A 23,856-nucleotide genomic window follows, 5' to 3' on the forward strand; every position below is an offset into this window, starting at 1 on the left:
ATGAGGTGGATTGATTCAGTGACTGGGATAATTGGGATGGGAGTGTCAGAGACAGTGCGATTGGCACAGGACAGAGGATAATTGGGATGGGAGTGTCAGAGACAGTGCGATTGGCACAGGACAGAGCGGAGTTTAGGGCTGTTGTGCATAGGGTCACTATGAGTTGCAAGCGACTCAATGGCACATAACAACAAACAACAACAACTTCTTCACCCTTTTAAGTCAACATACTTTAAGTAACAATATACCCTCATACTAGCATCAAAATGAAGATCAACAAAGCCTTATAATCCCATATACATGAAGACCCGTAGGATCAGACACTAGGAAACTTCAGCATTAGAAGGGTACTTAAAATGTCCTACAACTGAATCTCTCATCCAAAAGCTGATTCTCCTTATAAAATATCCCTTCAAATAGAACTTCTCTAGCATTTGAGCATTCCAAATATAACTAGGTACAGAGTTCTCTAAAAGCAGCCTATTCCCTGGGTTTAGCAGGAATGGTTTGTTTGGTTTTTTTTTTAAAAAAAAGAGAATTATTATAAAGTAAAAATATCTACAGAATATTTTTCAGTAGTTTTATCCATGTTTTGGGTTATACAACAGGCCAAATACTCTTCCATATAATAGCTATACAAACACATGCTGATGATTGTGTATCCCCAAACATATTACTTTCCCAGCTATCCTTTATTATTCCTTAATGTGCTATAGTTTCAGGCTTTTTACATCTAAGTATGTTTACATCTAAAATGTGTTCATGTTCTTCAAATTATTGCCACAGAACCAAATATAATATTTTATATATCTATGTTGTTGTTTTTATGTGCTGTCAAGTCATCTATAACTCAAAGAAACCCTGTGTACAATAGCTCTGAACTCTGTTCTGTTGTTATTGTTGTTAGGTGCCATCAAGCACAACACATATGACCCTAAGAACAAAAGCTCTGAAACTAGTCTTGTCCTGCACCATCCTCACACTTCTTGACACAGAAGAGCAATTACCCTGTCAATCCACCTGGCTGAGGGTCTTCCTCTCCTTCGTTTACCCTTCCCAACATCATGTCCCTCTCCAAAGAATAGCACCTCATAGCAATATGTCTAAAATATGTTAGGCAAAGCCATTCTTGCTTCCAAGGAACACTCTGTTTATACCCTCTCCAAGATGTATCTATTTGTTTTTCTAGGCTGTCCATGGAATGTTCAGTGCTCTTCTCCCAAAGGTGTCAAATATTTTTTCTGTCATCCTTATTCATAGTCCAGACACACCTTAGTCCTCAAACCGACATTACTATTCCTCAATAATTCAGAAAGGTCCCTAACAGCAGACTTCCCCATTGCAACATGGATTTCACCCAATGTGCTACAAGGGAATCAGATTGACTACAGTTGTGGAAGAAAGCTTCGGAGAAGCTCAATATCAGCAGTCAAAACTAGACTGGGGCAGACTGTGGGTCAGATCATTAATTACTCATATGCAAGTTCAAATTGAAGCTGAAGAAAATTAAAATAAATCCACAGGAACCAAGATATGATCTTGAATCCATTCCATCAGAATTTTCTGATCATCTTAAGAATAGGTTTGAGGCACTGAACATGAATGACAGAAGACCAGATGAGTTGCGGGATAATATCAACAGTATCATCCATGAAGAAAGCAAAAGGTCATTACAAAAACAGAGGAGAAAGAAAAGATCAAAACGGATGTTAGAAGAGACCCTAAAGTTTGCACTGGGGTGTTAGGAAGTCAAATTTAAAGGAAGACATGTTGAAGTAAAGAAGCTGAACAGATGGTTTCTAACGGCAACTCGGGAAGACAAAGCAAAGTTTTATAATGGAATGTGCAGTGAGCTGGAATTGGGGAATAATAAAAAGGGAAGAACTCACTCTGCATTTCTCAAGCTGAAAAAACTGAAAAACAAATTTAGGCCTCAAGTCACAATGTTGAAAGATTCTATGGGCAATGTATTTAACGACCCGGAAAGCATCAATAGAAGATAGAGGGAATACATAGTCCCTATACCAGAAAGAATTGACTGACGCTGAAAAATTTCAGGAAGTACCATCTGTGCCAGAAAATTTGAAGGACAGTTGTCCAGCCAATGGATTGGAAGCGGTCTATATTTGTTCCCATTCCCAATAAGGGTGATTCAACTGAATGTGTAAATTATTGAACAATATCATTGATATCACATGCTAGCAAACTGCTTCTGAAGATCATTAAAAAATGGCTGAAATAGTACATAGATAGGGAATTGCCAGAAATTCAAGTGGGATTTAGAAGAGGCTGTGGCACCAGAATACCATTGCTGATGTCAGATGGATCCTGTCTGAAAGTAAAAAATACCAAAAGAATGTCTATTTGTGCTTTATTGATTATGCAAAGGCATCTGACTGTGTGTATCATGACAAGCTGTGGCTGATATTGAGAAGAATGGGAATCCCAGAACACTTAATTATGCTCATGAGAAACCTATACCTGAACCAGGAGGCTGATGAACCTCCTGGTATCAGAGCAGGGGAGCACTGCCATGGTTTGGAATGGGAAGGGGTGCATCAGGGATGAATTCTGTCTCTATACCTGTTCAATCCATATGCTGAGCAAATTATCTGAGAAGCTAGACTCTATGAAGAGGAGTGTGGCACCAGAATTAGAGGGAGACTCAATAACCTGTTATGCAGATGATAAAACCTTGCTTGCTGAAAGTGAGGAGGATTTGAAACACTTGTTTCAGAAGATCTAGGTATACAGAATTCATTATGGATTGTGTCTCAATATCAAGAAAACAAAGATTCTTACCAATGGACCAATAGGCAGCGTCATGATGGATGGAGAGGAGATTGAAACCGTCAACAGCTTCATCTTGCTTGGATCCACAATTAACACCCTTGGTATGAGCATTCAGGAAATAAGGAATAATTGAACCCTGTCCTATCCTAAGCCAATCTCACGGTTTCCAACATACCTACCTGTATTACCCCCTTTCCTGTGTGAATCCACCTCCCCCTAAGTCTTCCTCTCTTGCACTGTCCCTCCAACTTTCCAAGCATGAGGTCCTTTTCCAAGGACTGGTCCCTCTTGTCCACATGCCCAATGGGTGTTAGACAGCTTGAAAATCCTTCACCTCTGAGCAACAACTTGGTTTTACTCTCTCTAGAACAAACTGCTTAGTCTCTTGCCAGTCTGTCGTGTGTTCGATACTCTTCTCCAACACCACAATTTAAAAGCTTCTTCTGTCATCCTTATTCATTCCAGCTCTTTGATGCTTAGCATGTAAATGTAAAGACCATGGTTTGGGATTAGGCATATCTTAGTCTCTAGATTGACACTACTGCTACTCTTTAGCACTCTGGAAAGGTTCCTGATGGCAGATTTTCCTAATACAATTTGTCTTTTGATTTCCTGACTGTTGGTGCCAAGAGTCTTGATTGTGGAGCTGAGCAAGCTGAAATTGTTAACAATCTCAACCTCTTCTCCATCTATCATAGTGCCGCCAATTGTTCTAATGATTTCTTCCTTATTCTAGACATTTCTGAAACAACCAAATCAGCTTAACGTTTATTTTTAGCTACTAGCCAGACATTGAGGAATTGAATATTTAAGTAGATTTTTTTTTAGAGTGGGCTTTGTTCATTTTTGCTAGTTTTTCACTGGAAAAGAGTAAAGATGCAAAACACAGACTTGTATATTCATCCTTTTAAACTAATTCTTCTGGATTTAGCCCTTTGCTCTGTTCTGTAAACATATTGAGTGTTGACATTTTTATCTAACACGTACATCATCTTCCTTCCCATCTTTTTTTTTGCATTTAATTGGATAATAACAACATTTTACAAAGCAGAGCCAAGTTTACAGGGTGGCAAGATACTACTGTAAACTTGTATGTAAGTAACATATAGCATTAACAACATTTTGGGAAAAATAATGTTACACTTATCCAGTTTACTCTCCCCACCCCCTATTTAAATTGCCTTGCAAATGCCTTGGAAAAAGAACAGATCTACTGTATCTCCTATACTTTCACAATCTACATGTCTGGAAATCCTACAAAAGAATACAAAATTAATATGAGATGACGTTTTAAAAAAATATTATATTGTATCCCTGGGAGTCCTCCAGTTTCAACTGATCTTATAGGACTGGGTGGGTTGTTACTTGTTTGTTTTAACAAACTTGTGTTTCTTTTCTTCACTTTTCTTTCACTCTATCAGGCTGAAAAAAATTCATCTTAATGCTGGCTCTTAGTGATCATTATTTCCACTTCAAGGTTCTCTGGTGAGACTTTCCCCAGATATTCTATACTAACATTTTATGTAGGAAAAAGGTAGATAGTGTGTAAATGTAGCAATCTTTTTCCTTTCTTTTTGAAAAAGCAAAGTTTTATTTGCTCAAAGTCAACCTCAAGGGAGCTCTTGTGGCCCAGTGGTAAGGAGCTGCACTGCAATCTCAAAGGCACGCTGTTAGAGCCACCACCTGTGCCACGGGAGAAGAATGAGGGTTCTCCTCTCATGCAATTAACTGCCTCTGAAAATCCAACAGCTATTCTGACTCAATGGCTTGCAACAACAACAAATCCAATCCTTGAAACAGCTGTCATCTTATGAATCCTGAGGGATGATCAACAGTAGGCCAATGATTGGCTAGGAATAAGGAGCTGCACTGCCAATCCAAAAGGGGAAAGATGGGTAATTTTTCTTGGTACCAATTTACAGCCTCTGGAAACCCACTGGAGGGTCAGCTATGAGTTGGTTCCGACTTGACTGCACATAACAATGCAACCAAAAGACAAACACTTTCACAGTGCCTCTCAACTCATGGCCAATCAGTCAGAACCTAACTCACAGCTAACACTCCATTGGGTTTCTAATACTGTAAATACCACAGGAAGAGCTTTTCCATGTTTCTCCAGGGAGCAGGCAGTGGATGTGAACTGACAGAGGCGTGATCTTTCAGTTAGCAGCATGACTCCCACTGGAGTACAACCTGATACCAAGGTTAGAGTTATCTTTCACAACTGTGTACTACTCTTCATAATCGTTAGTGTTTTATTTTCGTTTCATCCTTTTTGCTGTCTTGACAGAAAATATGCAAACTATCAAGATACATAATTAGTGACCTAATGGTAAAAAGCTGCACTGCAATCCTGAAGACAGGAGGTTCGAATCCACCAGCAGCTCCACGGGAGGATGGGCAATCTCCTCCCCTCCAATTAACTGCCTCTGAAAAACCCACCAGCGGGTCAGCTCTGGGTCAGTTCCAACTCAGTGATACACAACAGCAGCAGCATACCTAAGCCAAGGGACACTGTTTGGTTTAAAATCAGGAAAGGTGTAAATCAGAGTTTTATCATTTCTCCATACCTATACAATATGCATATTGGGCAAAAAAATTATGAAGCTGGACCCTATGAAGAGTGTGTCATCAGAACTGGAGAAAGACTCATCAACAAATCTGTATTATGCTGATGACAAATTGTGCTTGCTTAAAGTTAGGAGTATATGAAATGCCCACCGCAGAACACGAAGGATTACAGTCTTTGGTATAGATTACATCTCAGCATCAAGAAAGCGAAGATCTTCACTACTGGCCCAAGACACAATATTACAAAAGAAGAAAAAACTATTGATGTTGTCAATAATTTAATCTTGTTTAGATTAACAATCAATACCGTCGGTACCAGCAGTCAGGAAACAAGGAGATGTATTACATTGGGCAAATCTGCTGTCAGAGACACCTACAAAATACTGAAAAGCAATGATGTCAGGTGCACCTGATTCAGGTCATTGTCATCTCAATCACCTGCTGCAAATCAAAGAGCTGGACAATGAATAAGAGTGACAGAAGAAGAATAGATTCCTTTGAGTTGTGCTGGAGAAGAGCACTGAATATCCCATGAGACTTCCAAAAGAACAGAGAGATACGTCCTGGAAACTGTGCAGCCAGAGTGCTCTTTGGAGGCAAGGATGACGAAGCTTGGTATTTCATTTTTTGGACATGTAGATAGGTGCGGCTATTTCTTGGAAAGGGACATGATGCTCATAAAGATGGAGGGTCAGCCAAGGAGAGGAAGACCATTAATGAGATGGACTGACAATGTGACTTTAGCAATGGGCTCTAATGTCTCAGAGATGATGAGGCCAGCACAGTGACAGGGTAGGTTTCAGGGTTGCTACTAATCTAACCAGCAATAACACTCAACAACTAGCCAAAAGACTGGCAGTTAAAACCTACCCAGACACACCCTACAAAACAAGTCTGACTTTCTAAAGGTTCAAAAGCCTTGAAATCCCTATGGAGTTCTTTTGGAATGCACATGGGGAGTTCACCATGAATTGGAACTAATTTGATGGCAACTAGCAACTTAAGATCAAAAAAAACAGAAGCAACCAAAAAGTATTTATGCTCTAGCCCTGAAAATCTTTACTTTATTGAATATACATTAACTCTTGTTAGTGTAAGAGTCTAACCTACAGAGTCTGTAGGTTTAAAGAACCACTGCTGTTAGGTTTATGCCAAACTCGTATGTTGATCTTTGATCAGTTTCACTTTATTTATTACATTTGTCCTTTTGTCTATGATTCTTTCTTGTATCTCACTCCTTCTTTCAAGATTCACTTCTTTCTAAAGCACATCCATTAGTATTTCTTTCTTTAGGGATCAATGGGCAGTAAACACTACCAATTTCTCTTCATCTGAAAAAATGTTTATTTAACCCTATGAGCCAATGATAGTTCAGCTAGGTTCGAAATTCCAAGAAGTCCATTTATTTTCTGAATTGTGAAGGTTTTCCCACTCTTGTTACTGTTGGAAAGTAAGCTGTTGGTACAATTGTTAATCCTTTGTAGATAATTCTTTACAGACTTTTAAGATCAGTTTTTCTGTGGTGTCACTATGAAGTAGGTAAGCAGAGATAGCTTTCAACTAAAAAATTATTTGTTCTGAAGAGTTTGTATCTATTATCAAGTCAGAACTCTTAGCAATTACTTCTTTTTAAACTACCACTCATTCTATTATTCTTCTCTTTAAAATTCTACTAACTGGGCCTTCTAATTCCATGTCTATTAATTCTGCTTTATGAATGTCTGTATTTTCAATAACATTTATTACTCTCAACAAATTTCTCTTTCAAATTGCTAATTTTCACTGTGTCTCACTCTAATTTGCAGTTTAGATCATTTTCTGATTTAACTAATATCTGCTTAGTTATTTTAGTATTTGTCTAGCTCTTTGCTCAGGTTTAAATTCCTTTCTTCGTTAACTTAATTATAATAATAATAATAATAATAACTATTATTATTATTATTATTATTATTTCTGGATATTGTCGTTCTTGTGTACCATGGAGTTGGAAATGACCCATAGCATGTCCTCTGGTGGGTTTACAGAGGCAGTTAACCACATGGGGGAGAAAGCTCATCATTCTTCCATGGAGCAGCTGGTGGATTCAAACTGCATGTCTTTGAGACTGTAGCACAGCTTCCTGTCACTAGGCCACCAGAGCTACTCCTTTAAGTCTCAAAACACTCTAAGAGGTAATGCTGTTTTTCTTCCTACAGATGAAGAAATCAAGGCGCACACACACACAAAAATAAACCCACATAGCAAATAAAGTGACACATTAAAAAAACACTGCACTAAATAATACAGCCCTTACTATAGTGCATTAATTTTTATTCTTCAAAATTTATAAAAACACATTGTTGTTGTTGTTGAACTGAAATTGACTCAAGGCTAACACTCCAGCAGGTTTTCAGAGGCTGTAAAATGCACAAAAGAAAAATTCTCATTCATATTCTCTCTCTCCCCACCTCCCTCTCTCTTGCTGTCTCTCTCTCTCTCTCTCTCTTTCCCCCCCACCCCCACTAGTGGACTCAAACTGCCAGAGAGGTATAACTTTTGGGTTGAGTAATGCAATATCCTATAAACTACACCACCAGACCTCCCTAACTTTTATTCTTCGTAGTCTTAAGACAGCACAGCAACATTTGCTTAATCATTTAATTGAATGTTGTGGTGTGCAGTAGTCCATCCTTTATTCATTTCTTTCATTGTCTCATTTTGATACTCTGAAAGGTCTATCTATTTGCTTTCATTTCTGACATTGGCTCCAGGCAAATTAAATTTCACATATGATTAAGTAATGAAGAGTGATAAATTCATTCTAAGCAGGGCTTTGTCTTCATTCTAAGCCCCTAAAGAATAGTTATGTAAAGTCAAAATCAGACTTGCATAAGAAAAGACTTATTTCCCCAAACTCAAGCTTGTCTACCCAAAATGCCAACTGAGTAAGATAATCACTTCTGCTATCAACTAATACCATTAGAAGACTTTTTTCTTCTAGTCAACTCTTTCTTATGAGGGTTCAAGGTTTACACAGAGGTCTGAGTCCCAAATGCCTACTTCATTTAGGAGTAATATATATATATATATAAATAATGTCTACATGTCTGTCATTATTCAAATTCAACCATCTTGTTTAACAAAAACAACAGCCCTTTGGGACAATTCTATTATAGAACCTTTGTTTGTACTCAGTGAACAAAGACAGAAACATGAAAATCAGTGTAGCAAGAGAAATAAGATATTATTTAACCTAACAGAAGTTACAGAGTAAGAAATACTGTTTCTAAACCTTCACAAGCTTGGAGAAAGAAGCAAATTACTCATATTCCCCAATTCATTCAAAACTATGATGGATCCATGAAAAGTTCCTCTGTATAAATCCTGGACACTCAATCTTGCTTTTTTAAATATTCTTTTTCCATCCATGTCTAACATCCATTTTCCCCTCTATCAGAACATAATCCAAATATCTTTAATGTATGATTTGGAATATTTATATGCAAATATCTTTGAACACCAATGATCCGGAGTTGTGCCAAACCTCATAGGTCAAGGGCACAGTCTTCTCAGTTGCCAGATATACCCAAGATTTTAGAAAACAGGGAAAATGTCAGGGCTCTCCAGACCTCTCTTCCCTCTTGAACAATTGATTATAAATTCAGAGGAGCAGATGTGAATGTGATAGTCTGCAGCGTCTGCTCACTTTGACTCTTATTTTCTTGTGTACCATCGAGTCAGAACGAATACATAGTGGATTTTCAGAAGCAGTAAATTCCATGGGAGGAGACTGTCCATCTTTCTCTCACAAAGCAGGTGGTAAATTTGAATTCTCTCATCACCAGGACAATTGACAGCATTATAACAGATAGAGACTGAGATTGTTAACAATTTCCGTTTGCTAGATTCTACATCAACACTCTTGGCACCAATAGTCAGAAATTCAGAAGACAAATTGCATTAGGTAAATCTGCTGTAGGGACCTCTCCAGAGCAAAAAGCAAGGATGTCAGTCCAGAGACTAAAGTGTGCCTGATCCATGCCATGGTTTTCACAATAACTTGCTTATTGCATCAGCTGTTGTTGTTTTGGGCCGTTGAGTCACTTGCGACTCATAGTGACCCTATGTACAACAGCCCTAAATTCTGCTCAGTCCTGTGCCAATTGCACTGCCTCCGACACACCCATCCCGACTACCCCAGTCAATGAATCAATCCACCTCATAGAGGGTCTTCCCCTCCTATGCAGTCCCTCCACCCTCCCAAGCATAATGTCCCTCTCCAAGGACCTGTCTCTCCTTACAACATGTCCAAAGTAAGTCAGGCGAAGCCCCAGAATCCTTGCCTCCAAGGAGCAGCTTGGTTTAACCCTCTCCAGGATGAATCTGTTTGTTTTCCTAGCAGTCCATGGTATATTCAATACTCTTCTCCAGCACCACAGCTCAAAGGCACCAATTCTCCTTCTATCCTTCCTAGTCATTGTCCAACTCTATGATGCATAACAAGTGATTGCAAAGACCACAGCCTGTATCAGACACACCTTAGTCTCCAGAGTGACACCACTGCTCTTCAGTACCCTGGAGAGGTCCCTAACAGGAGACTTTCCCATTGCAATACATTTTTTTATTTCCTGGCTGCTGGTGCCAAGCAAACTAAAGTAGTTAACAATCTCAATCTCTTCACCATCCATCCTGATGCTCCCAATTGGTCCAGTGGTGAGAATCTTTGTCTTCTTAACATTAAGACTCAATCCATATTGGAGGCTCCAGTCCTTGACCCTCTGCAGCAAGCGCTTCAGGTCCTCCTTAGTTTCAGCAAGCAGGGTTGTGTCATCTGCATAACGCAGATTGTTAACAGATCTTCCACCAATCCTGACACCACACTTGTCCTCATAGAGCCCAGCCTCTCGGATAATCTATTCTGCATACAAGTTCTGCATAATGAATCACAGAGCTGGACAATGACCAAGAATGACAGAAGAAGCATCAATGCCTTTGAGTTGTACTACTGGAGAACAGTATTGAACATGGACCACCAACAGAATAACAGGTCTGTCTTGGAAAGGGTAAAACCAAGTTTCTCTTTGGAGGCTTGGATTTTGAAACACTGTATCATATATTTTGGGCACAGGGCCAAGAGGGACCAGTCCTTGGAGAAGGACATCATGCTTGGCAGGGTCAAGGGACAGCACAAGAGAGGAATACCTTGATGAGATGGATTTGATACAGTAACTGGGGCAATGGGAGAAGGTCTGTTGAAGTCAGTAAGACTTAGTGTAGGATTCAGAGATGTACGTCACTATGAGATGCAGGTGACTTGGTGGCACATAACAACAACAACAACTATTTAAAGCATTCTTTCTAAGATAATTGCTAACACTTTTAGTAGTCGACAGCATCTAGCAACAACAAAGAAGCAAGGAGGCGGGCAAAGTAAAAAAGGCTGCTTATTTTAATTTATTGATAAATCAGTTCCGTTGTGCACATTGAGAGCCTATCTTAAAATCAGTTCAAGGGAAATTTATCTGTCAACATTTAGGAACAAGAAAATGAGCATAAGATAGGGAAAATGTCTGAGAATATTGTAGCCAATATAAAAATTCCAGGGTTACTCGTTAGAATGACCCCAAGAGACAATCAGAAGCAGTGTTCTAATATGCAGACACCATAATTCTCAACTACAAAAGTAACACTATTTATCTTGCCTAAAATTATGTACTACATTACTATATTAATAAAAAAATAATTGAGATTAAAGTGCTTATAAACTGTAATGTGTTTTAAAAAATTTTTTTGACATTTCACAAGTATTTCTGATTAAATCTGGCTTTTACGAATTAGGGAGGGCATAGGGAATACATGGGTAATTAAATTATAATAACGGAAGAAATCTAAACTTAAGATAGAATGACAACAACCTATAAAACACTTTAAGGGGTATTTCTTTTGATAAAGAAATACATAAGAAATTTGATATAAAAATACTTCAAAGTGCTGATTTAAACTATTTTTTTACTGGTTTCTAACATAAGAAAGATGCTTTGAGGGAAAAAAGTGCCTCTTGTCAAGTTTTGCTATTGTTTTGTGGTTTTTTTTCTAGAAAAGTTAAGTGCTAAAAATAAGCCTCTATTTAAAAGATGGTTAACTTTTTTGCTAAGAGCAATTGTCCTACTAACTTACAGGGATAATCACTGAGACTCAGCTACTCTCTTAACAGCTAAAAATAAATATAAAAGCCATTCAACAGTGACTTCAAATGCAGTGTTTATTCTCTATGGTACAAGAAACAAATCACAAGCCCATCTGTGTAAGGCCTAGCTAATAAGAACATTATTTGAGTGAGTACAAAGAAAAAATTGCCAATGGGAAAAAGTCATTTATTAGACTGTGACAACCTTTTAAATGTTTGCATTATCATTAAACTACTTGGTTCTCTGGTTCGCACACCTGCCGCCTCCATCTAAGGCTATTACAGTAGCAAATCTGGAAGTAGGGCTTACCTGTAAAACACTGGCCCCCTCTTCTGACCTTTCTATAGTACTGCATGCAAAGGTTACCGGGAAAACGTCACAAAATTACAAAAGAACAAATTTGCCAGTAATACTTCCAGATTATTCTTTATTTGTAACTGTACAGATATAAATTTAGTTTATAAAACACAAAAGATATTTTAAATAAAATTTATGCCAATAAAAACTACTACACCCTCTAATATCTTAAGAGTTTATACATGCTAGCTGATTTTATTACCAGAATTTGAAGATAGAATAATACCCAAAGCTGTTACTAGTATCTACCTGGCAGGTATTCTAATAATATTCTATAGAATATAGAATTCTATAGTATTCTAATCCTCATAACAGCATTATGAGGTCAGTACCAGACGCACTGCACTAGAAAAGTCTGCAGTTACGGACCTCTCCAAATTGCTGAGGAGAAGTGATGTCAGTTTTAGGACTAAAGTGCATTTGATTCAGGCCACAGTCTTTCCAATCACTTGCTATGCATCTGACAGCTGGACAATGAATAAGGATGATAGAAAATGAATTTATGCCTTTGAGCTGTGGTGCTAGAGAGAGCACTAAACATTCCACAGGGAAAAACAGCAATTTGAAAAAACTGGTTTCTAGAGGAGGAAAATAACTTATTTACCCCCTATACCTTGGGCATGTTGTTCTTCTTTGGAAAGAGTCATGATGCTGGGAAGGCTTGAGGGCCAGCAAAGGAGAGGAAGACCCTCAGCTGGGTGGACTGACATACTGACTGCCACAACGGGCTCTTGTGTACCAGGAAGTGTGAGGATGGCACAGGATAGAGCAGGGTTCAGATCTTTTGTACATTTTGTGTAGGATCGCTATGAGTCACAGTTGACTCAATGGCATTTAACAACAACTACTGCTACTATTCTTATCATCATGTAGATGTGAAAAATGGGGCACAGTGAAAAAATATATTTAAAAAAAAATATATATACACACACACACATACACATAAATATATATTGCTGTGTATCATTGAGTCAGAACTGACCCATAGCATGTGCACGCACGCTCACACACACACACCCACAGAGGGTTTTCAAAGGCAGTTAATCACAAAGGATGAGAATGACCAGCTTTCTCCTGTGGAGCAGCTGATGGACTTGAACTGCATGCCTTTGGGACTGCAGCACAGCTTCTTGTCACTAGGCCACCAAGGCTCCCCATATAAATATACACATAAAATGTAAAATAAAAAAATATATATAAAAAAAGAAAAAATAGCATGCCTAAAATTACACATCTAGAAATTAACTGAAGTTCAAACTCCATAAATATGGTTCCAAAGCCTGAGCCTTAACCCCCACTCAACTAATGCACTTTACAATTTTACCTCAAATATCCTAATAGAAAAAATGGAGCAGATATGATATCACGATAGGAAGAAATATAATTGAAATAGAAAGAGTAGAGAGTTTTTAGCCAAGTTCACAAAAAAATTACAAACTTATCACCCTATCATTCATTTCCAACAAAGTCCTCAACCTTTCAGTTTGTAGTGCAGCACATAATGTATTCCATCACAAGACCTCCTTCCACACTGGATAAAAAAGAAATTATTGCATGGGGGGGAGGAAAAAGGCTTAGTCCTTCTGTGTCTTTCTTCCCATATCCTCACTTGAAGATTCTGTTTTTCTAGATCTGTATTTTATTCATTCCTTTTCCTCTTCATTTCTTTTATCCCACCCATAAAATCATGCCCTTATTTACCCATGCTCAAGTTCTTAACAAAAACCAAAGCTAATTGCACTTTCTTTTATAATGCAGAACTACTTACCTAAGGCACTAGTTCTCTAGTAAACTGAGATTTGTTTTTAAATGTAGGTATATTAAGATAATAAATCCAAATAGTATCATCAATTCTTTCTCTTGCATCATTAAAAATATGATAATTCTCATCTGTTTGGAATTTTTTAATGTATTCATACATAAAGTTTGAGCTGAAAAGCTGGACAATCTTCTAAGATTGCTAAAAATATTACTTCAAACAGGATATAAAGACATATCTAAAGATCAATAGTTCAGAATTAGATCTATTTAGAACATCCCTGGATTCTGGCTGCTCATTTAAATCTATTCATGAAATAAAAAATTAAGTAAATTTACACATAATATAAGCAAGGCAAGTTAGCTCACATCATTTATGACTGGAAGACTTAACCATGACGTAAACTAAGGTTTCTAAATCAATTATTTTTATTTCATAAGTATCTTTTCAATATAAAATTGTTAGAGTACAGGTAGTCTCTAGAATAAGACATCCATCATTATTATATAAACTTGCCCTCACTTTGACATAACTTAATTCTATATGTCTTACAAATTCTTATTTACAATAACCCTAGAAAGAACCTAGTGCACCCAGTTCAAGTGACCCACAAATTCTTAAAGACATGGTTATGAATGGATCTTATTTGTAACGTCTGTACACTTTTAAGTACAAATTTTGGGAGGGCATGAGCAAGTCTAAGTACACTGCAAAACTTTTAATTTATTACATCTGAAATCAACAGATACAAGATGGCTACATTTCAATACAGTAACCAGTTATACTGCTGAAGGATTAATTATATAGTTATTGTATTTTTCAACATAACAGAGATAGTACTGATTACATATACAATACTACCAAGGATTTTACAATGCTCAAGTTTCAGAATTCCTTTTACCTCAGTCTGTAGGATGGCAGCCCTTTGTTCCTTCGCAGTCAAGGACTCCTTCAGCACTTCAATGTGTTGTTTACTGTCTGAGAACTGGTTTGTGAGTGTTTCTAGCTTTGTCTGCAGGGCTAGTAGTTCTGTGTCCTTTCTGGACAGCTCCTGCTTCACCTGACCAATCTGGAGAAGAAAATAAAACACTGTAAGGAAGAAAAAAATTCAATCATCTCATTTAAACTGCTGTTGATAGGACCAATAACACAATACGAAACTAAAGGCAGCATTCATTCATTTTTATGAGAGGCCACAGCTCATTTTCCCCCCGTTAACATTTAATCCTGACAACCCCAAACCAAGATTATTCAATTAGAAAATGTCTAGTTTTCACTTGTTGTGTCAGCTCAATATCCTCTGCTACCCTTTGAAGAAGGAAGTAAAGGTGTAAGAAACCCAACTCAATTACATGAGTATGAACGTGTAAATGCCACTGTGCTAATAAATCCATTTTATTAAATAAGAAAACAGAAGGAAATAAAGAAATTTCCACTGCTAGAAATTATTTAAAGCATGTTGCCCCTTTAAAGATGCTGCTGCTTTATGTTTTGGTTTTTAATGACTTTTCCCCTTTCTCAAAAAATTAACATAAAATTCCTATCTTAAAAGTGACACTTAATGAAATCACACAAAAAACCCAAAACAACACCGTAAAGCAAGGAGCCAGAATCATTGAAGAATCTGTCTAGAAAACTGTTCAATGAAACATAAACTGTTCCGTAAACCTTCAGAGAAAACACAGTATTTTAAAAAGAAAAAAACAACTAACATTTGGTATTGAAGATATCATAAACATTCATTTACATTCCAATAATTCTGATGAGCTATGGTTATCAAACTAAAAAGGGGAGATTCCACTTACAAAATTCCATAACATGTTATAAAACAAAGTAATAGTAATTATTACGACAAAAAATATGTAACCAAAATAAAGAATGCATAGAATCACATTCTATAAGAATTTTCATGACTAAGTTAAAGCTCATTCATCTGACAAGGGAATCTATTAATGGATAAGTGCTAAGTTTATTCTCCTATAAATTAATCTCTTCTTAAATTAGAAAAAGGAGCTCTGGTGGCATATTACAAAGGGAGTTGCACTGATAACTCAAAGTCTGTGCCTCTCTGACAGCTCAGATCCAATCGTGGCTTCAAGGGAGAAAGACGGGCAATCTCCTCTCAAGGCAACTGGAAGCCACAGAAACCCTCTGGAGGGTCAGCTATGAGTTAGCTCAGACTCCACAACAATGACTCTGAGTAAATTAGAAAATATTTTATTTCTAACAACTCTTTCACATTTCTATCGTTCTTCTAAAAATATTTCCAATGGACATTTGTTTTAAATACAAGCCAAATAACCAGAAATCAGGTGTGGTTTTGCATTCTTTCACATGCTAGGCTGCTAAGGGCCCTTGTGATAACCTGTCCCCATGAAGACTGCTAGCTAGGAAACTTGACAGGGTTATTACTGTGCATATAGCATAGTATAAGGTTACTATGAACTGGGGTGATTCAATAGCATACAACAACGATGAAAATGAAAATACGCTTTAAATCCATAGTATTTAATGTATTTTCATGATAACAATATGAGGTATATGGCAGGAAGCTTTTGAGAACAATTTCCATGTGGAAATAAAAAGTTTCACTTTAAGTATTTTTTGTAATACACGTAACATTTCTATTAATATATAGTTATTCATTCATCCAACAAATATTTCTTGTATATTTTAAGAACTTATGTGGAAGGTAATTCTGAATGGCTGCTGTTGTCATCCAACAAAACAGATAAGCACTCAAGAGTTAGCAGAGTCAGTGATAGGTGATGACCTGTGATGACCTGGGGTCTTTCACGATCGCATTTTATAAAAAAAAACAAAAACAAAAACAAAGTTAAACACAATGAATTTCTTCTTAAAACTGCATTAATAAATATTTGTAATATGAATGAATGTCCAAAAGAAATACTCAAAAGTGTTCTCACTTCCTCAGCTAATGAAGTATGGCTCAAAGATTAATTTCTATTGTTAAGATATAAAATATCTTATCATTTCAATTACTAAATAAGATTCCACTGATGATAAGTTGACCTCATTAGAGTAAAAAAAGAAAGAAGACAATGAGAAGAAAATGTACTGTAAGTTTTATGTTAGTCATAAATACGACTAAGCTAGCTAGGTGTCCTTGAGAAAATATTTCTCTAAACTGGTTTACATATGGAGAAGTTAGACCAATGTGACTGGTATTGCTCAGTGATTAAATAATATAATATATAGAAGATACTTAATTTATTGTCTTAGCCAAGGTGGAAATGTATGACAGTAGCTTAGAAAGAATTTTAGATCAACTTCTCCAAACAATATATTATTACCCATATAGAAAACTAGACTCTAAAGTGGTCCAAAATTAGTAAACATGAAATTAGCAAATTTTAAAAATATTTCATTTTAGTCTTAGCCCAGGATCACTTTTAGAAACAGTGGTTTCGGGGGAGCTCTGGTGGCCTAGTGGCAAGAAGCTGCACTGCAGTCCCAGAGATGCACGGTTCAAATCCACCAGATGCTCTGCCGAGGAAGGAGGAACAATTTCCTCCTGTACCAGTCAGATTCGATTTGACGGTACACTACACAAAAATAAAAGAAAAATAAAGAAACTGGGTTTTTTTCTATTTAGTTAAATGTATGCATGATCTGATAAGCAAAGGTTCTGAAACGAGACTGCCGGTGTATAAAATCAAACTCTGCCCCTTAAAAATGGTGTTTTCCTGGGTGCCAGTCCGCTAGCTCAAGTTCCTCATCTAAAAAAAATCAATAATTGTACTATAATTACTTCAAATAAACACTAAAATGCTTATAATAAATGATAAAAGGTTAGCTATTCTTTTATCATTTCACTATGCTTTGAAATGGAATTTTACATTCAATAGAAAAATGAAATAGATTTCAAAACTTAAATAAGTCTAATGTTCTCATGGCCTAATGCCAAAAAGGTGCACTGCAATCCTGAAGGCACATGGTTTGAGTTCACCATCTGCTCCGTGGAAGAAAGATGGGTAATCTCCTCCGGTGCTATTGAATACCTCTGAAAACCTGCCGAATGGTCAGCTATGGGTTGATTCCTACTCAATGATACACAACACAATTCTAACTGACTGTTGTTGCTGTTGTTACTGTTATGTGTCATCGAGCTGACTACAAGTCATAACAACCCTATAAACAAGGGCTGCAACCCAATGACTCTGAACCTAAGCCTCACCATCTCTGACACTAGATTACATTGCCACAGTCACTGTGTCAATCCATCTCATCCAGGCTCTTCCTCCCCTTCGCTGTTCCTCCACCCTACAAGCATGATGTCCTATTTTATCTAATTCTAATTTTTTAGGTAACTCTAAATAAACTATTGACTTTTGCATACATCTGTCCTACAGAAAGTAACATTTGTTGCAAAATCACTTAGTGAGGACTTAAGATAATGTCTACAAAGGTTTATATAATGTTTTCTTATCCTTTGTTTATCTTCTTTGAAAAATAACTGCTAAAGTTTTTTTGCTAAAAAATTAAAAAGAATTGCAATTTCAAATAAACACATATGACACATCAGGAACATGCATATATTCTTATACCCAAGAAGGAAAACATCACTACTCACAAAAAAAAAAAAAAAAAAAAAATTAAATAAATCTATAACAGGGAAAGAGCCGCAGAAAAACAAAGCTTGAAGTACTATTCATAGAGTGACAAAAGCAACAATGAAGACCCAGGTACAGAACCTCCAGAAGATGTGAGGGCTCACGGCACACTAAGTGACATATGCGTCAAACTGGTGAGGAGGAGTCAGTTAAAGAGCAGAGCAGGCTGGTTAGTGCTAGTGCCGGCAAAGCTGCCAACCACAGAGAATGGAGGTGGAAGCCACTCAGCAGCCAGAGCTCGCAGCCCCGTGTGGGATCGCCACACACAGAGAGAGAAATCTTACGGCAAAGACCTCAGTCTGAAGACCAGCCGCTTTCTTTTTCAGCTCCTCCCCTTGAGCCTCTTTCGAACTTAGTTCTTCCTTCAGTTGATCTACCTGTCACGACATTGTTACACTTTTTTCATTTATATGTTAACTAAAAATCTTCTTTTTCAAGCCAGAGAAGTAACTGGAAATAATAATGACATATAATACAGTCATATCTGTTTCCCTAATTCCCCCTTTAAAGTGCTCTAGATAATTTCCCTGTGCTCATCACATTTTTTAATTCAGTGGAATGTGTTCATCAGCATAAGCGTAGATTATACTGACGTATTATTTCGTTCTCAAATTATAGGGCCGGGGAATGGGGAATCAACTTAATACAATGTTGGTTCTGTGATTATTTTTTTCTTTTTACTTGTAAAATCAACATGATATTGGCCAAAACATTCATTGATAACAAATTCTTAAATGATACAGGTATATCCAGAGACTTAAGAATAAGAAGCTAGAAAATGGAAGGGGAATTAAAATACAACTAGACAGGTTTCTCTTTGCAGTTTAGAAAAACTGGATTCTAGAGGAGGAAAGAAACTTATTATCCAGTTAAAATATAAAATTGCAATTATTATTTTAATTAAACCCCAACAAAATGATAAACTGACAACAAAATAAATCATCCACTTTTTGAAAGACTCCAGCTAAATGACTCTAACTCTGCGGATGTAAGATTTAAGTTTTATAAACTTGGACTGATCCATTTCAGTGATACCTACGTTGCTATACATACACCTCAAGGGCAAGTGCACAGACGCTGTGGGAATCAATAAACTTTACCGCTAATGGATTTCCAAGGTACAGCGCAAAGAAAAGGCTTTCCTTTCAGGAACCATATTTGAGAGAACATGGTTTTATTTAACACATTTGAAGGGGTAAAAAGAATGGGTATAAGAAGGGTTCAGACTCATGAAGTTTGCATTAACTTCACAAGAGGTGGAGAACCTGATGCCCCTTACAAGTTTCTTAAAAAATTATGTTTTTAATTCTCCTAAATTATTCTATAACATTGATAGCTAGAAAATGTTAAAATGTGTCAATACATATAGTTAGCTTCATACAGGTAATTTTCGGTTAAAACAAAATTTCCTATTAATTATACAATGATAGTAATTATTCATTCTTTTAAAACTACATTTAAAATATTATAAAATAGTCTCCCCTGAAATTGGATAAAACATTGTGAAGAGGATCTTCACCAACACTCAGAAGTAAGAACATACATTAACTTTTCAAACACCATTTAAGAAATACAGTATGAGACACTATTACCTTATTTTTCATAAATTTGGAATGGCTTCGATATACTTCCATTTGCTTCATTTCTTCCTCCCTTTCTTCAGTACTCAAAGCTCCATTTGATTTTAGCATCTGAATTTCCTCTTCCAAGTCTCGGAGCCCACGCTCCATAGAAGAAATTTTTGAATCCTGAGGACAAAAGAATACTTAAATGTTAAAACAGTCATAAAAACTCGTTATTATATGCTGTCAAGTTGGAATGGACTCATAAGTGATCCTCCATAAGGTTTAGAGAGGCAGTAAATTGCACAGAAGACTGTCCATCTCTCTCCCATGAGCAGTTGGTAGATTCAAACTGTGCACCTTGGACTGACAACACAACTCCTAACCACTCAGTCACTAGGGCTCCAGAGCTTCAAAACTCATAGAGGTTTACAATAATCTCACATGTAAAAGATATTATATATAATAATGTAGGGCAGCAAGCAATAAATGTTGGAGAGGAGTGGAGAGGTGGGATTGTAAAATGGTGCAAGCACTCTGCAGGAGAGTTTAGCATTTCTTCAAAAAGTTGAACATAGAAATTCTGTATGACCCAGCTATTCCATTACTAGGAATATACCCATAGGAAATTAGAACTGAGACACAAATGAAGATGTGTATACCAATGTTCATAGCAGCATTATTCTCTATTGCAAGAATATTCCAAATGTCCAACCACACTGTGGTACATTTACACAACAGAATACTATGCAGCGCTCAGGAACAACAATTTTGAAAACTATTACATAACTTGGGAGAGACTGAAAAGCATTATGCTGAGTGAACTAACTCAGTCTCATAAGGACAGATACTGCATAAGACCATTACTGTGAAAATAGGAGATAATTAGTAATACATGTATGGGAACCTAGGGCAGAGGGATGAGGATAGGTAGGGGTAAAACCACAGGGCTGCACAGTTTTGGGGGGGAGAAGGAACGGTAAGGATCTGGGTAAAAAATGATGGGCACGGTCCAATGGTGATTAACTTTATAAAACCTAATTCATGAGAAAGGTTGTATGAAACACAATATAAATAAGGAATAGTGTGAAAAACAATGTACATGAACTTGGTCAACAAACCAATTTTTTTTAACTGGCTGGAAGGTATTGTTCCCATACCAAAGAAAGGTGACCCAATAGAGTGTGTAAATCATTGAACAATATCACTGATATGACATGCAAGCAAGATTCTGCTGAAGAGTATCCAGAAATGACAGGAACAGCACATCAACAGAGAACTGCCAGAAGTCCAGGCTGTGTTTAGAAGGGGTGGTACTAGGGATATTATATCAAATGTTAGATGGGTCTTTGCTGATAGCAAGGGGTACCAGAGGATGTCTATCTGCGTTTCATTGATTATGCAAAGGCATTTGACTGTGTAGATCACAACAAACTGTGGCTGACTCTGAGAAGAATGGGAATCCCAGAACACGTGATCATGCTAATGTGAAACCTATACTTTGACCAGGAGGCAGTCATCAGAACAGAGCAAGGAAACACTGCATGGTTCAAAATTGGGAAGGGTGTACACCAGGGATGTGTACTATCTCCATACCTTTACAACCTATATGCAGAACAGATTATCCAGGAGGCTGGGCTATATGAGGAGAAGTGTGGCATCAGGATTGATGTGAGATTCATCAACAATCTGCATTATGCAGAAGACACAACCTTGCTTGCTGAAAATGAGGAAGACCTGAAGCCCTTGTGCAGAAGGTCAAGGACTATAGCCTTCAATATGGATTGAGGCTCAATATCAAGAAGACAATTCTCACCACTGGGCAAACTGGCAGCATCAGGATGGATGGTGAAAAGATTGAGATTGTTAACAACTTTAGTTTGCTTGGCTTCACAGTCAACACTCTTGACACCAGTAGCCAGGAAAGTAAAAGATGTATTGCCATGGGAAAGTCTGCTGTTAGGGACCTCTCCAAAGTACTGAAGAGCAATCATGTCACTCTGGAGACTAAGGTGCACCTGAACAGGCCATGGTCTTTGCAATCACTTGCTATGCATCAGAAAGCTGGACAATAACTAGAGAAGATAGAAGGAGAACAGATGTCTTTGAGCTGTGGTATTGAAGAAGAGTATTGAACATACCATGGACTGCTAAGGAAATGAACAGGTTCATCTCACAGAGGGTTAAACAAGGCTGCTCCTTGTAGGCAAGGATTCTGAAGCTTCATCTGACATACTCTGGACATATTGTAAGGAGGGACCAGTCCTTGGAGAGGGACATCATGCTTGGGTGGGTGGAGGGACAGTGCAGGAGAGAAAGACCCTCAATGAGACGGATTGATTCAGTGACTGGGCTAAAAGGGTGGGTGTGTCAGACAGAGTGAGACTGGCACAGGACAAAGGGGGTTTAAGGTTGTTGTGCATAGGGTAGCTATGAGTTGCAGGTGACTCGACGGCACATAACAAACAACAATATCAGAAAGCAAATAAGTAGGAAATTGCTGGCTGACATTGACAACTTGCTTCTAAAATACATATCCTTTATGGCCATTTGGCTGGAAGGAGGAAGATTCTTAAGCACATTAAAATTTTTTCTTTATTCCTTCCTCCAAGTTTTTAACTCTTTCAAATAAATTTTAGATAATTATTCAACAAGCAGAGGCAGTGAAAAACTGGTTACATTTTCTTTGCATTTTTTTGCAAAGAAATTTCTTCAAAGTCCTGATTTTTACAAATTGTAAAATTAATAGTAAAGCCTTTTCTAGGTCTAATAGGACATAATTTTATTTGGTAACCCCTAAAAGGACCATTTTTAAAACAAAGGATGAGAAAATGGAAACAAGAGGAATTCACAAAGATTTGCATAAAAATGCTCACAAAAATTTTCTCTCCAGACTAGAGAAAAATAATTACACTGACAATCATATTCTTTATATGTTTTCATACATTTAAAGAGTTCTTACAATATTTTTTTAAATCACTGTCTTTTAAGTCATCATTACCAAAATCACCCCCTACTAGAATATCTGTGTATATTCAAAACCAATGTCTCAATTTTGTTACTGTATCTAGTGTGTCAATGAGAATACTGTTCAACCCACCCAAACCCACACCGCCAGTTAGTCTATTTCAACTCTTAATGACCTTCCATTGAGTTTTCAAGGTTCTAAATCTTGCTTGGAGGAGATTCCCCATTTTACTTCTTTGGAGCACCTGGTGGATTAAAACTATCAACCTTTTGGTTAGCAGCCCAACATGCAATGCACTATTTCACCAGGGCAATATTGTGGTGTTGGTTAGGTGGTCCAAACTTCTGCCACCCTCACAGTCTGTCTTGCTTAATCCTGTTTTGGTAATCATTTTATCAACCCATTTCATTAATGGTTTTCTCCTTCAGTGATCCTCCATTTTTCACGCATCACGGCCTTATCCAGACACTGGCTCCCACTGTAACAATTCTAAAGTATATGAGACTAAGTCTCACCATTCTTGCCTCTAAGGAGTACTCTGGTTGTACTTCTTTAAAGACAGTTATGTTTGTATAGGGGAGTTGGGACAGTCTATCCTACACTGAATATTCTTAGCCAATACCCTAATTCAGGGGCCTAAGTTTATATTCAGTCTTCCCTAATCATTGGACACTTTTAACACACATATTAAGCAACTGGAAATACCATGGCTTGGGTCAGATACACTTTAGTTTTTAAAATGACACTCTTGCTCTTTAACACTTTAAAGTGTTTGACACAAAGCACTCCTTAAAAAGAGAAACAAGTTATATGCACACCCATGTTTATTGCAGCTTTGCTTACAATAGCAAAGAGTTGGAAGCAGCCTAAGGGTCCATTAAAAAACTAATGGATAGAGAAGCTGTGGTATATCCGCACAAATTGAAAAACAAGGAACTCATGCAATATTATTCAAAGTGGGTGACCCTGGAGGACATTATGCTGAGTGAAATATCTCAGTCACAAAGGGACAAATACTGCATGCACTGTTGTAGAATGGGTCTGA

At 37.2% G+C, this 23,856-nt stretch overlaps 1 protein-coding gene across 6 annotated transcripts in view; it reads right to left on the minus strand.

The window, feature by feature from the left end:
- ERC1 (ELKS/RAB6-interacting/CAST family member 1) overlaps positions 1-23,856 on the minus strand; it is a 536,554-nt gene that overhangs the window by 390,889 nt on the left and 121,809 nt on the right. For 3 of the 6 annotated variants that reach the window (XM_006891318.1, XM_006891317.1, XM_006891321.1), the window contains exons 4-6: positions 19,874-20,029; positions 18,575-18,658; positions 14,549-14,716 (exon numbers count right to left, since the gene is read on the minus strand). In XM_006891318.1, the coding sequence (XP_006891380.1) occupies positions 14,549-14,716; positions 18,575-18,658; positions 19,874-20,029 (408 nt within the window). The remainder of the gene's footprint in view (positions 1-14,548; positions 14,717-18,574; positions 18,659-19,873; positions 20,030-23,856) is intronic. The other 3 variants (XM_006891319.1, XM_006891322.1, XM_006891320.1) reach the window with 1 other exon arrangement.

Source organism: Elephantulus edwardii, unplaced genomic scaffold (genome assembly GCF_000299155.1).
Source record: "Elephantulus edwardii isolate Elephantulus edwardi_28Jun2011 unplaced genomic scaffold, EleEdw1.0 scaffold00096, whole genome shotgun sequence".
Classification (NCBI taxonomy): Eukaryota; Metazoa; Chordata; class Mammalia; order Macroscelidea; family Macroscelididae; genus Elephantulus; species Elephantulus edwardii.